The sequence below is a fragment of the Pinus tabuliformis genome, chromosome 6, assembly GCF_031772625.1.
Source record: "Pinus tabuliformis cultivar Carrire ecotype Pingquan chromosome 6, CPIR1, whole genome shotgun sequence".
Taxonomy (NCBI): domain Eukaryota; kingdom Viridiplantae; phylum Streptophyta; class Pinopsida; order Pinales; family Pinaceae; genus Pinus; species Pinus tabuliformis.
The window spans coordinates 1,899,811,046-1,899,826,853 of record NC_142292.1 but is presented as its reverse complement, the minus strand read 5'-3'; the positions used below and the strand labels follow the sequence as shown (position 1 = coordinate 1,899,826,853).

The window sequence follows — 15,808 nt, the reverse complement described above, 5'->3', positions numbered from 1 at the left end:
ACTCCTCCAAGTCTCTCTACTTCCCTCCTGGAAGTCCCCTGTTCGACTCCTGTTGAGTCTATGAACTTCCCGTCTGGAAGTTCTCGATTCGACTCCCTTTGATTCTCGATTTCCCTTCTGGAAATCCCTCTGCCAATGTCAAGTTGCCCCACTTCGATCGTTTGTGCAACTGCACCGCTGATCCAGATTCCTTGGCTAGAAATCTGCCTCGAAAACAAATCCCTCCCCCTTGGTCTTTCCCTGTTAGGTACTGTTCTGACCACAGTACGCCAATAGCTCCGCAAATTGCCCACATCCTCCTATACCCCAGCAACTAAAGGATTGAGCCACTTGGCTTTGTGCAATCCTGACACCGACAAATTAGCTTCCCTAGTCAATTGCGCCAACCCTCCTGGCCTCTGCGTGAGCCTGATTTTGCCTGCTTTAGCCTCTGCGTGGCTCTGCGTGAGCTTGATTCTGCCTCCCTTAGCCTTTGCGTTGGCTTTCTCTGGCCTAGAATGTTGACGTAATCCCTCTGCGTCACTCTTTCCTCTGTTGCCTTCTGCAAGGATCAACGCTGTCACTTGTGACAACTGAATCTGCTGCAAATGCTCTGCTCGGATGATGCCTTCAGTTTTCCTGTGATTTGCAACCATGCTCTGATACCATGTTGAAATTTCTAAGTCTAACCCGTTAGAAATTCTTCTTGTATTATCTAGTTTATTTCACCTACTTGTTTAATTACTTAATAATTTTTTTACCATGTAAATACTGAAAATAAACACAAGTACAATATCAACATTTACAGACCATCAATTGAAAGAAAACAAGCACACAAGTGACACTGTTATTTTTGGACCAATGTCCCTAGAAAAACCCAATGTAGGAAAAAACCGGTGCAACTATTTAGAGGGTTATATTATTATGCAGTTTATCTGAGTACAATTGGGTGCCTAAACCGGCTCACCCGACAGAGAAAAATATGACAACAATACCTCTATATCAGGAAACAGTTATTCAAAAAACCTGTCCCACGAAACCCTCTCGGGTAGAATTGAAGCTCAGCGTTGGCCCTTCTGGCCTTTGCGTAAGCCTCCTGTTGACCTGTGTCAACCCCTCTGCGTCAGCCCTCTGATGCACTACGCAACCTCTGGGAGCCTCTGCGTCACTCCCTCTGTGTGGATGATGCAGTCTCTCTGGGCTCTGTGCTGCCTCTGCTGGGCTCTGCATAGCCTGGACTGACTGCTGCTCTCGCTCTCTCTGCTTCTGTGCTGGTCTCCCAGTATTGTCCTTGCCTCTCTGCCTCGTACTCATCGCCCCTCTTCGCTGATCACCAATTCACTTTTGCTTAGCAACCCCACTCTAGCAAAATGAATGACTGATCACTCTGGTGTGTTCTCCAAGTGACCCTCAAGCCTCCTCTTATACTTTTCTCGTTGGTCCATCAACGATCGAGATTAAATCTCTAATCAACGACTAAGATTTGATTTGGACTGATCCATGACTTTTGGAACCTTCTAACCTAGTTTTATATTAATACCCATTAATATTTATTTTTCCTAAGTTTAGACTTAGGAACTCCATTAAAAATATTAATTATTTTAATATCTCCCAAACTGGTTAGAATCTGCCCAAACCATTTCTGGGTCTTGGAGATCTCATGCACTTTAGCCTCTCCACCAATTTTCATGGCTAAAGCACATTCGATGCTACCCCAAATCAACAATTGTTAATTAATTTAACATTTTATTTGCTACGACAAATACTGAATAAATCACACTGCAACTTTCAGAAATAAAAACTGCGGAAAATAATAATTCTGGAAGCTGAGAAATATACTAGCACAAACACATCAAAATTAACATAGTTACTTTTGGACAAATGTCCCCAGAAAAACCTAACTTGGGAAAACCAATGTAACAGTGGAGGGTTTTTATCGTTAAGCAACAGTGAATTTATCTGAGTACAATTTAGATGCCAAATAATGGCAATCCTGTAGAGAAAATACTAGCAAAAATAATTTAAGGGAAATTGCCCTCACTCCGAGCAATCCCGACACTCTGCTACCAGTGAAAATCAAGCCATCCACCTAGCTTTGTGCAACTTTCGTGTCACCCTGGCACAATCTTCTACATGCTTAGCCCGAAACAATTGAAGATCAAGACGTCCTGCCTAGTGTTGACTGTGAAAACGCTTCTCCGACCCTCTGGAACCTCTGTCTAGCCTCTGGAACTGAAAATGTCTTCCTTGTGAAAATCCCTAGACTCGAAGGAACCCCTATTGCAGCAAATCTGAAACTACTTCACCTACATGATTTTTAATATACATTAACCAAGTTATTCTTTTGAATACTGAAGCAAATTACTTCTGCAGCCTACACTAATTAAATACTTGATCTCATGAAACAAAAACTAGAGCAAAGAACAAGATACATAGGACACACTTATTTTTCGACACAATAGTCCCCAAAAAAACCCAATGCAGGAAAACCGGTGCAACAGTTCTGAGGGTTTATTATTATGCAGGAGAAATATCTGAATACAAATCTAGGATGCTCATCTAGCAATCCTTTACAGAGAAAATACTGGCGGAAAATCTGAGTGAGTTTTTTCTCACTTCACTCGGCAGAATCCCGCTGATTGGGCACAAGATTGGCTAACCTCGACTATTTCTGTGTTGGCTCCGCGTCAGCCTTGCGTCACCTTCTCTGCTCTCTGTGTCAGCTCTCCCTATTGTTCCAGCAGTTCCCGGCAGTTCCCGGCAGTTCCTCACAGTTTCAACTGTTTCGACAGTTTTGAATTCTGCGTGACAAGCAACTTTTCTGCATCAGCTCTCCCGGGTACTGCGCTACCTCTGTGTCATCTCTCCCGGCTGTTCCAACATTTCCTGACAGTTTCGGCTGTTCCGACAGTTCTAGACTCTGCGTGACATTCAACTTTTTTGTGTCAGCTTCTCTCGGCTTCTGCGCTGCCTCTCTGCAAGCTCTCTCCGCCTCTCTCTCAGTATTCTCCGAAAAGTCCTTTCGGATTCTCTCTACTCTGCTGCAAGATCTCCCCAATCGATTTTCCCCCTAGAACTTCTCACCTTAGAAAATCGATTTCCTCAATCTCTCTGTGTGTATTTCCAAATGAACCCCAAGCCTCCAATTTATACTTTTCATGTTGAGTCTTCAACGACCGAGATTAAGTCTCTAATCAATGGCTAAGATTAAAACATGACTTGATCCACCTTCTGGATCATTCTCATCCATATTTTGATTAATACCCATTAATATTTTAATTTCCCTAAGTTTAGACTTAGGAACCCCATTAAAAATATTAATTATTTTAATAAAATACAATCCTGGTAGAATTTCACCATACGGTTTTTGGGTTCTTTAGAACTCATGTGCCTGAGCCTCTCCACCAATTTTCAAGGCTAGAGCACTTCCGATGCTACTAAAAACTAACATTCTCTCTAAGCGAGGAAAGTGCTCTAGCAACAATGTCCACCTACACACTGCTCTGTTTCTGAAGCACCTCCTTTCTGCACTGTTGGTGCCACCAACACTGTGCTGCTATTGCTATTGTACTGCTACCCATGACATTGCCATTGTCGTTGTTGCATTTGTCCTACAACTACCTCTCAACCACTGCATCTGCTATGTTGCTAGCACTGCCACTGCTAACACTGCATCTGTACTGCAACTCAGTTGATGAGAGAAGCAGCTGAAAAACATCCAAAATTAGCTGAACTTAACTGTGTTCAACATAATACAATGAATGTTGGAATCTGACTGCTACTAGTCTCTGACCCTCTGAATCTTCTGCACTGCTGTTGACTTCTCCACTGTGACAACTGCACTGCTGCCAACCTTGCTCTGCGATGATCAGTCTCTGGTCCTCAGCTACTGCATCTGTCCTCCAAACAATCCATTGCATCATTTGACGCTTAGTCCACCTCGCTACTGTTGAATCTTGGGCTCCCGTAGCAAGGAATTGTTCCAAGAGGTGGATTCATGGATCCTGCCCATATGTAGTCCTCCCGACTACAACTCAATATCACTCCATCTCCCTCCTGGAGATGTGTGGGCCCTCATGGCATACTCAGCAGTCAATCTTTGCTGAAGCAGCCTTGGGATCATGTTTCTCATCTTTGCCCTTTTTCTTCAAAGGACACTAAGATGCATAGTGGCCCAACTCACCACAATTGAAACATTTCACCTTGGAAATGTCCTTCTTTTGCTTTAGCTTCTACTGTCCCTTCGATGCTAGAGCTGCATTCTCCTCCTCCTTCGTCTTCGTGCCACTCCCACTACTGCCACTGAGGTTGTCCTTCACTAGGTCCCTCCTTAACCCCTGTTGAAGAGCCACCCACATCTCTTCCAATGAAGGTAGTTTTTCTCTGCCCTGCTTTAGACGAAAACTTGCCATTCATATGAGACTCCATTTAGCGCTATCCTCACCATCGCGGTTGGCTGAGGAGTGGACCCCACTGTAGCAAGCTGGTCTCGAGTGTCCTAAAGACGCTGAAGATAGAGGTTCACCCCTTCTCCTTTCTGCATAAAAGTTTGCTACAACTTCTGCTCCAAATACATCTTCCTCTGTTTAGAAGAGTCTTCATACAGAGAAGACAAGGCTTCGCACATCTCTCAGGCTGTATCCTTGCCCTGCAAGTGTGAGACCACATGATCTCGAACTCCATCGAGAATGAGCCTTTTTGCCTTCCCCCGCTTGACCTTCTATTTCTTCTTTTGATCGTTGTCAGCAGGAACAACTACAACACTATTGCCGTAGGCCTTGAGATCATGTTCCTCCATAACAATTATGATTTTGGTCTTCCATATGACATAGTTAGAAGCTCCTTCCAACTTGTCTTGATCTTTGAGCCCATGCGATGACATCTTACCCAACTGTCGAACTGAATCCTCTAGTCCTTGGTTAGCACTGCTCAGCAATTGAGAAATTCGAACTTTCTGGTGAAAAGTTCTCTGAGGAGAAAATTCCCCTTCTACGTGTCTTCGTTCCTTTCCATCGGATTTCTGCCTCGACAGAAATTGAGCCCTTCAAGCACTGCGCTGAGGCTCTGCGTCACTCCCTCTGCTTCTACAAACTCACGAACTAGAAATCGCACCTCTGTCGTCTCAATCAGAGAGAGATTTCCTCGGATCTGCTTCCGGCAAGGACTGCACAATCCCTTCAAGGGGATTTGAATTGCTGCCAAGTGCAACTTTTGGCCTTACTGCTCAGCACTTGATCTGCTCTTCCTGTTTCAAAATCAATGCTCTGATACCATGCGAAAATTACTAGACTCGAAGGAACCCCTACTGCAGCAAATTTGAATCTACTTCACCTACTTGATTTTTAATATACATTAACCAAGTTATTGTTCTAAATACTGAAACAAATTACTTCTATAGCCTACACTAATTAAATATTTGATCTCATGAAACAAAATCTAGAGCAAAGAACAAGATACATAGGACACACTTATTTTTGGACACAATAGGCCTCGGAAAAACCCAATGCGGGAAAACCAGTGCGATAGTTCTGATGGTTTATTATTATGTAGGAGAAATGTTTGAATGCAAATCTAGGATGCTCATCTAGCAACCCTTTACAGAGAAAATACTAGCAGAAAATCTAAGTGAGTTTTACCTCACTTCACCCGACAGAATCCTAGCTGATCCGACACAAGATTGGCTAACCCCGAATATTTCTACGTTGGCTCTGCGTCAGCGTTGCGTCACCTTCTTTGCCCTCTGTGTCAGCTCTCCTGGCCATTCTAACAGTTCTTAGTAGTTTCCGGCAGTTCCGGTAGTTCCTGGCAGTTTCGGCTATTCCGACAGTTCTGGATTCTGTGTGACAAGCATCTTTTCTGCGCCAACTCTCCCGGCTACTGCGCTGCCTATGCGGCAGCTCTCCCACCCACTGCGCTGCCTCTACGTCAGCTCTCCCCGATGTTCTAGTAGTTCCAACAGTTATCGGTAGTTTCGATTATTTCGGCAATTTCGGATTCTGCATGACAGGCAACTTTTCTGCGTCAACTTCCCCTGGCTTCTGCGTTGCCTCTCTACAAGCTCTGTCCGCCTCTCTGTCAGTTTTCTCCAGAAAGTCCTTCCGGATTCTCTCTACCCTCTGTTGCAAGATCTTCCTAATCGATTTTCCTCTTGAGAACTTCTCACCTCAGAATATCGATTTCCTCAATCTCTTTGTGTGTATTTACTATTTCCAAATGAACCCCAAGCCTCCATTTTATACCTTTCCTGTTGAGTCTTCAATGACCGAGATTAAGTCTCTAATCAACAACTAAGATTAAAACATGACGTGATCCGCCTTCTAGATCATTCTCACCCATATTTTGATTAATTCCCATTAATATTTTAATTTCCCTAAGTTTAGATTTGGGAACCCCATTAAAAATATTAATTATTTTAATAAAATACAATCTTGGTGGAATTTCACCAAACGGTTTTTGGGTTCTTTAGAACTCATGTGCCTTGGCCTCTCCACCAATTTTCAAGGCTAGAGCACTTCTGATGCTACCAAAAACTAACGTTCCTTCCCTAGCAAATCAAATTGCCCAATGAAACTTCTTTGTTGCCTCTGCGCAGCTTCCTTGAGAAATTTCAGCTTCTTTGCAAATGCACTTATGTAATGACCAAAAGTCGTATACGCAGCGAAAATATTTAAAATACTTCGTAGACAAAGACATCCATCGTAGGACGGTAATTGTAAATTGTATATTGTATAAGAATTGATATAGGATCAGTACAATTGAGAATGAGGGTCTTGTATATATAGCTAGGTAAGTACCCTTTCATGAATAGGCATGTCTCTAAGACATGCTTTTTCATAATTAACTAACTAACCATTAGTTAATTTACTTATTATTTAATATTATATTTATATTATTATGATTATTATTTATTTTCTATTTTTACATAATTTATGTTCATAACGTTGCCTTCTCCTTCAAAAAGCTTTGTCCTCAAAGCTTACTGATGAAGGATTGAATCTCTTCTGTTGTTCGGGATATCTTCTTGTTTCTGAGCTTTTATCTTTGTTGATACGAGATGATATGATGTTTCGAGCGATAGACAGAATTGTCGTACTGAAAACGGATTGGACCATCCTAGATTAATCGTCTGGGGAATCTTCTGATCCTTGGAGATGTGTTGTTAATAGTTATCGTATGACAGGATTGAGCTCACTTCAATATTCTTCGAAACATAAGTTTGTTTATGTTCTGCGTGATATAGATTTGTAGATTGATTAAGGTATCAACTCTTGTGATTCGAATGTAGATAAGGATTTTTTCTTGTTTGAACTTCCTTAAACGTTTTTATGGCAGTTTCTTGATTTGCTTCAGGCATTGTTGTTGTTGACTTGACTACTGAATCCTCATTTGGAGTGTCCGTCATTTGAACTGCAACCCCTGAGTACGTCTTTACTTCAGTAGGATTTGGATTTGCCGAACTGTGAGATTAGTGGGGTCGATGTTTGTTTCTTCAGCTTGGGCTGCTACATCTGGAGATAAGTTCTTCGTATCTATTCTTCAATGATTTCTTATCAGTGTTAAGTTTTTTAATTTGGTTATGTTTTTTTAGACGTAAAAGTTCTTCTTTTTTTGAATCGTTGATCTTGTCGTTATTATCCTTCTCTTGATCTTTTAATTTTTTAATTTGTTCTAATAATTTTTTATTAAGGTTCTTTAAGTGTAAATTTTCCTCTTCCTTCTCTGATAAACTTTCGTTGAGCTTCTCGTTAAAAATTTCTTTTTCTTGTTCTAACTTTTGCTTCTTAGTTTTACACTTTTTGACTTGTGCAAGTAGTTTCTGGATATGATCTTTTAAACAAGAATTTTCATTGTTTTTATTGGATATGGCCTCCTCAAGCTCTTTTTGCTTCTCCGATATTGAGTTTTGATTCCTTTGAGGTATTAATTTCGTAACATATTTAAAGTCTTTTGACGAGGACATTATCGATTTTGACTTCATTGTCATGTCTCGAAATGTGATCATCCTTCCCTTATAAGAAAACATCAACATTTTTTTTCTATGTTTAACATGAACGCACCCAATTCTCTAAACCAAGGTTGACCAAGAATTATGTCAACCTCCATGTCATACATTTTTACAACACAAAATTGGGATATGCACTCATAATGATCTACTGTTATTTGTAAATCATTAATTTCATATTTTTTCCAAAAAGATCTGTTGTTTCGCCTACATTGGCATCTGAAATTAACAGTCAATTAATATTTATGTAATTTTCATTGTTTCTTGTACTAATAGCGATATTAATTTTTTTCCCTTGGATAGTCCCTCTTAATGTAATTAACTTGTGATGTGTGATTAAAACACATTCATAGGAAAATCATCCTTTATCTTTTTAGAATTAGGCTCCATTCGCTTTTTTCTTCAAAAATGGACTTCTTCTTTAAAGTAAGTGCCCTTTTATTTGATAAAATTGAACATCTCTATAAATTCCTTTAACTTTTATTTCCTCAATTATACAATTTTTCCCACTTTAAAATAAGTTAATATAGCTCCCATTATTTAAATAAATTGCACCTTGTATTTATTATAATGCTTTTAAAAAATATTATTCCTTTGTTATAGCTTGTTATCCTTATGTCTCTTTATAGTTCTAGATTTAACCCTTTATATACTTTAATATATGGATATTTTAAGTAACCTTCTGTAATAATACCCGCTTTGTACTTATGTATATATTTTCAATAATTTTATGACTTGAAATTTTCTTTAAAATACCCCTTTATAATATAAAACTTCTCTTTACATATGTGGTAAGGCAGTGAAAAGAATGTCAAAGAACCTTTGATATACTTATGTGGAAACAACTGAACATGTTTGAATCATGATAACAACTTTCGCGATGTAGCATCAAATCTACAAGGACTCTATAATTGGGAGGACATTTATTATTAGGACTATCTTTGTATGAATGGGGTGAATTAGCTAGTGGTGTTTGGTATGCGGGTAGAGTTGAGCATTCAACACGTTAATGGTTGTATACATCTCCTAATCAGTGACATATTCAATCATATTAGATCTAACCGAATTAACATCTAACTAATTCCCAATACTGAATTTGTTAGGGTTTCTACCCTACACACAAAATGAATGACACTAAGAAGGCACATGTTACAAGTTACTGCTAACAATGGTGTAGGAAGTAACATTATAACGAGGGAAAATAAAACAACCATATTAGTATTTTTTTGCAAATTTGACAAGCAAGAAACGGATAAGTCTTAAGGATAACGAAAGAAAATGTTTTGGAAATAATAGAGTCAAGTGTAAAGATCATGGAAGACTTCACAAGAATTCAATGAATCATCTTCTAGATGGGTTATCTTGGAAGGGCTACTTCTTAAAGGTGAATAGGGTTGTGCAGATCTACTTCATACTCTCATCTCCTATGTAGAATAGTAGCTAGATGCATATTAGAGTAGGTTTATGAAAGGAGAAAACAATGTTACATTAATTATCATCAGGAATTAATTGTTGAGGGTACAGAATGTAACCTATTGGCAATATTGGGAAAAATATCAGAGATTATTTGGAAACTTTAAACATTAATTAATTTTATTTTATTTTTCTATAGTTTAAACTTCTAAAGCAACAGCAACATCAAAGAAACACATTGCTGCACACATTGCTACATACATATGAAAATAAACTGATATATAAGATGTATAAGATGTCAAGTGGTATATTAGACATTGATATTAAAATATGATATTTGTCTTGAGTCATAAGTTTTGATAGGATGTACAAGATCACATCAAAACAAATATAAATGTATCTCATGAGATGAATCATGACAATGACAACAATGGATTTCCCCTTGCTTTCTTGATGGAAAATGCTCATAGCATCCTCAAAGCTCAATCCCCTAACTCACATTTGCAAAATGAGGGTTAAAAGACTAGGAATTTGTTTATAAGGTGATGCTGACAAAGACAAGGCGATAATTTGGAAATTATCGCAAGAATTACAGAAATTACCATGATAATTATTGAAATTATTGCAATAATTCTAAAACCTCCAATATATATATATATATAGATATGCAATAATATTGCCATTGCAGCTTTTGATGATATTATTCCAGTAAGTGTAACAGTAGAAATAAATGCCTATTCTACCAAGCTTCAACTATGAATAATAGTGGGAAAATACGAAAAACATTAATTCTTTGGTATGTGCATCTATGGGTAAAAAGGTGTATTGGTGCCCCTCCTGAAGTTGAGATTCTATTTGGTTAAATGTTAACTTGTGATAGTTTGACATATAGTACCTAATGTTACTCGTGAGCCTCCATCCTTCCCTCCTTTAAAATGCATTTAATTCGTTTTGCCTATGAAATTATATTTTAAACATTTAAGAATATGTTTAATTTATAATTTTTCTATGGTTCTTCACAAACATTTCAGTCATGTGGAAACAAATATTGTGGGTAAGTGGTAAATTTATGTCTTGAATAAGACTACTTAGCTTCAACCATTGTTGTTTTTACTCGATGGTTGTTATTATAGGTTATTACCAGCAGAGGCTGAAAACTTTAAACTTCAGTGGATTTCCTTGTACCTATGATAATGAATTATTGTTTGGATAATGCTTGCATAGGGAACACCTATGATTTTAATGGGAGATGAGTATGCTCACACTCGATATGGAAATAATAACAGTTATGGTCATGATACTGCCATGAACCATTTCCAGTGGAATCAGGTACTGTCAACTGATCATAGATACTAATTTATGCTTCTAGTCAGACATTTAGTCTATTTATCTTGACAACATTAGTTTTTGTTAATGAATCCAATATTTTGTCAAAAACAGCTAGATGCAAGAAAGGAGAGTCACTTCAGGTTTTTTGCTGAGACTATTAGATTTCACCGACAACATCCTCTTTTGGGGCGTGAGACATTTCTAACCAAGGTATATCGTATTAATTTTTATCCATGTCATTTCTTATACATATGCAGTGACTTGTGTGTATCTGAATGTCAAAATGGTAAATGCTTTTGTTTGAGACCTTATAGTAATCACCTTATGCGTATTAGAATAATGCTATTTAGTGTTTAATGCTCATTCTTATTAGCTGTTTCTATTTTTATCTCTTTAGCAGTTTCTTAGAAGAAACTGGTTGTTTCTATTTCCTAATAGAAACTTGATGTTTCTATTTCTGTAAATATCTTTGTATTACTTATTGAGCTTCATTTGCTCATGTAAATCAATTCAATTCATTCATTGATTATGGTATCAGAGCTTGGGTATTTGTTTTGAAATAATTTTTCATTGTGTGAAAAATTTTGTGTTTCATTTCGAAAGTACTTTCTAGGTTTTTGAATTTGTTGCATCATTGCAGATGCCATTGTTTCATATGAGTGCTTGCTTTCATACTATGGATTTTTTCTTTGTGCGAGGAGTCTAAAAATATTTTTTTGATACAAAGACAGATCAAGTCCTCGATTTTAACTAACGTTGGCGCCTATTGATTTGAGGACGGGCTCTGCTTGGGGTTTTATCATTACCCTGTTCATTACCTCCTGTGACAGACATTACGCATGAAATTGTCAAAGTGTCGAGAGTAAGTCCGTGATTTGATCGGCTTTCTTGGTGATCTCGACAGCAATCTCCTTCAACGATTCCGTGAGACTTCTTGACTACTTCCTGTGTGTCACTGTGGCCGACACAACATTCTCTCTCCGCATGGCGTCACAACTTCTTTGGTCATTGATGGGGATCCCGTGGTGAAGAGCACAAATGATATCCATATCTGATTACTCAGAGCCCAGAATTCCTGATTTTCCATTTGCTAAACCCTGTCAAACCTTTGGGTGGTAGTTTAAAAAAAAAAATTAAACCAGCAGCTGGGGCCGTCACATCATATTCGAAGGGTCCATATCTATTTGCTTGTGATACTGCTGAGACCAGTGTGTTCTGCTAGGTGCCATGTGAGTCCCCGCATACGTGCATAGCATTTTTCTTTAACAGTTAGCAATTGAAAAATCCGCATTTATCTTTTGCGTAATTTTTTTATCGTGGTTCCTTCTGCTCAGGTTCCAGTCAGGAATCATCAAGTTTTACAGTAGTCTGGATTTCCCGCGAAGACGGAAGGAATAGTGTGGCAGAGAAATCAATTTTTTTCCGCTTGCATAATCTATACCTGAGCGATCGCGACTAGTATTGTTGTGCTGCAGCTTTTGTTTTGACTGGTGCTGACTGGACGTGAAATTTTGGTAACAGCGATCGAGCTGAGGGTTTGGATCGTGGCTTTGTGCCAGATGAGTATTCTCTCCATTGAATTTAGTTTTGCAGTGCGGAAAGATCAATTCTTGTTGTACACATTGAGACAGGCGTAGTGGGCACGTGGAATAGACCAACGTTATCTCAATACGGAGAATTTTTTTTGGCCCAGGTATTTTTTTCGTTTGTCAAATTTTTTTTCGGGTACAGATTTGATGTGGGTTTTGTGATACCTAAACTGGGCAGTCATCAAAATTTTCTGGGTGCATCGTTTTTTGTGCCTCGATTTTTCGAGTCAGCTAGCATCTGCATTGAAAGCCGAGTCAGTCTCCTTTGTTGTTGTCAGTATCTTGGGAAACATGTAGATGGCCTCGCTAACCAATCTAATGTTGGAAGGCTGTCAACGCTTTAATGGCACCAATTATAACATCTGGAAACAAAGAATGTTGACCATTTTTGAATATAGGCATCTTGACCAGCTCGTTTTGAGCAAAGAGCTCCATCCTGGTCCAGCTGGTGCCGATCAAGATATGTTTGATGATCGAAATCGAGAGGTGGTTATGCTTCTCAAACTCTTTGTGACTGATGATCAGTTACCGCAGATTCCTTCCGGCAAGACAGCTGCTGAAATTTGGCAACATTTGAAGGAATTGCATGAGACATTTGACAAGAGCAGAGCTTTTTTTCTCAAGAATCAGTTGTTCTCCATCATGATGGAAGAACATATGTCTTTACATGAACATCTTAACAAGATTAAAGACATTCGAGATCAGCTCGAAGCCATTGGTCGGACCATGGAGGAAGAAGATATGGTAGTTGTCACTCTGAAAAGTCTACCAAAACCTTATGAGCACTTCATAGAAACACTCAACATTACCTCCACTAATGTTGATCTGAATTTTCCGGAGTTATGCACCAAGCTCATGCAGCAGGATCGTTGGAAACAACAGTTTGGTAGTGGTGCTTCATCAGCCTCCTTAGAAAATGCTTTTGCTGCCAAATGTCAATCCTCTCAGTCCTTTCAGCAGAATGGTTCTTCTCAGTTTTTTGATCCTACTAGGAAAAAAAATGTGCAGTGTAATTACTGTCACAAATTCGGCCACATGAAGAAAGATTGCCGACAGAGGATTGCTTTTGAATAGAAGAAACAGGGAGGGTCTCATCAGATAGCGAATGTTGCAGAACATTTCGAGCAGACAGAATCTGCCTTTCATGCCTTTATGGCTAAAAGGTCTTCAGATCATGTCTTGTCTTCGGCCTGGTACATTGACTCTGGTGCATCACGCCATTTTTCTCACAGGCGTGACTGGTTTATTGACTTCTCACCTTTCAGTGATTTAGTAGTATTCGGCGGAGGTGAAGAGTACATAGTGGTTGGCAAAGGTACAGTTCATATCTAGTCTGGTGGGCGCACACTCATCTTCCTGAATGTGTACTATGTTCCTAGTATGGAAATTAATCTACTGTTTGTCAGCCAGATTATGAGGAACTCTCCTCAGCTTGATGTAGTGTTTAGTGCGCACAAATGCTCCATTATTGACAAGGACACTAGTCTTACAGTTGCTGTTGGCCTAGAGGATCATGGTTTATATAGGCTTCTTGACATTGGGGATTCTCCAGAAGTAGCTCTAGCAGCTCGTGTTTCTACCATCAACACTCTGGCATCAACGATATGGGCATCTAAATATGCAGTATCTCTCTCAGCTCTCTCGGGAGGGACTTGTGTCAGGGTTACCTGATATTCAGACTCAGCAGTTGGGAGTATGCGATGCCTGTCAAGCTGGCAAGCAACATCGGTCTTCATTCAAGGATGGAGAATCTTGGCGCGCATCTAAGGTACTCCATTTAATTCATGCTGATATTTGTGGTCCTATGCATACATCTTCTATTACTGGTTGTAATATTTGTGCTTATTATAGATGATTTCGGTAGAAAGATGTGGGTGTATTTTCTAAAATATAAATCGATGTATTTAGTATCTTTTAGAAGTTTAAAACCTTATTTGAAAAGGAGTTTGGCTGTGATATCATAACTCTTAGGACAGATAATGGGGGGGGGAATTTTGTTCTTCAGATTTCTCCAACTTGTGTGATACTCATGGCATCAAACGTTAGTTAACTACACCCTACACTTCTCAGTAGAACAGTGTTGTTGAATGCCGCAACCGTATGGTTGTTGAAATGGCTCGTTCCATGTTACAACATAGGAATGTTCCGAACAAATTTTGGGCTGAAGCAATATTTACTGCTGTCTATCTTCTTAACCGATCACGTACTCAGGCTGTTAAGGGGAAGACTCCCGAAGAGGTTTGGTCTGGCCGTAAGCCTAAGATCAGTCACCTCAAAATATTTGGCTCAGTTGCATATGTTTGGATTCCAACTGCTAAGTGCTCTAAGTTGGATTCCAAAAGTCAGAAACTCATGATGACAGGGTACATTGATCATCACAAGGCCTATAGGTTGATAGATATAGCCATTGGTCGTCTTAGCTTCAGTCGTGATGTAGTATTTGATGAAGACAGAGGATTCTTTTAGTCTCCTCCCTCTGAGAAGTGTTTTGAGGATCAGCCTCACAATGTTCTTCTTCTCGTAGGTCCACCTGATGGGAGGGATGAGTCAGCATCAGTATTTGATGATGCACTACCTGAGCTTCCTCCGGAAAATAACCCTCCTCTTGCTGCTCCTATTGTTCTTGAGCCTTCTCCATCTCCTCCTGATATTGGTTCCTCTACACTCCGGCCTAAATGGTGGGCTAAAACCATTGGTGATCTCCCGGATAATGAGCTCCTTGAAGGTAGAACTTCTAAACATAAGAGCAAACAACAGTCTACAATAAATTTTGCTCTTATGGCTAATCTACACAGTATTTTTGATCCTCAAACCTATTTAGAGGCTAAGGGTACATCTGAGTGGGAATAGGCTATGGAAGCTGAATTCCAGAGTCTTCAGTAGAATCACACTTGGACCCTTTCTGATCTTCCTGCAGGGAAAAAGCCCATTAGTTGCAAATGGGTGTATAAAGTGAAATACAAAGCAGACAGAACCCTAGAGAAGTATAAAGCTCGCCTTATTGCTCGAGGGTTCTCACAGAAGGAAGGCATTGAATATGAGGAGACCTTTTGTCCTACAGCCAAGATGAGTACCATACTTCAGATTTCTCCAACTTCTGTGATACTCATGGCATCAAACGTCAGTTAATGGGGAATTTTGTTCTTCAGATTTCTCCAACTTCTGTGATACTCATGGCATCAAACGCCAGTTAACTACACCCTACACTTCTCAGCAAAACAATGCTGTTGAACACCGCAACCGTACGGTTGTTGAAATGGCTCGTTCCATGTTACAACATAGGAATGTTCCAAACAAATTTTGGGCTGAAGCAATATTTACTGCTGTCTATCTTCTTAACCGATCACCTACTCAGGTTGTTAAGGGGAAGACTCCCAAAGAGGTTTGGTCTGGCCGAAGCCTAAGATCAGTCACCTCAAAATATTTGGCTCAGTTGCATATGTTTGGATTCCAGCTACTAAGCACTCTAAGTTGGATTCCAAAAGTTAGAAACTCA

General features: G+C 39.3%; 1 protein-coding gene across 1 annotated transcript in view; it reads left to right on the top strand.

Moving 5' to 3' along the window:
* The window catches only part of ISA3 (isoamylase 3), a 382,462-nt gene that overhangs the window by 330,634 nt on the left and 36,020 nt on the right, over positions 1–15,808 (top strand). Inside the window, exons 20-21 of the mRNA XM_089430864.1 lie at positions 10,619–10,723; positions 10,835–10,933. Of these exons, the coding sequence (XP_089286990.1) occupies positions 10,619–10,723; positions 10,835–10,933 (204 nt within the window). The remainder of the gene's footprint in view (positions 1–10,618; positions 10,724–10,834; positions 10,934–15,808) is intronic.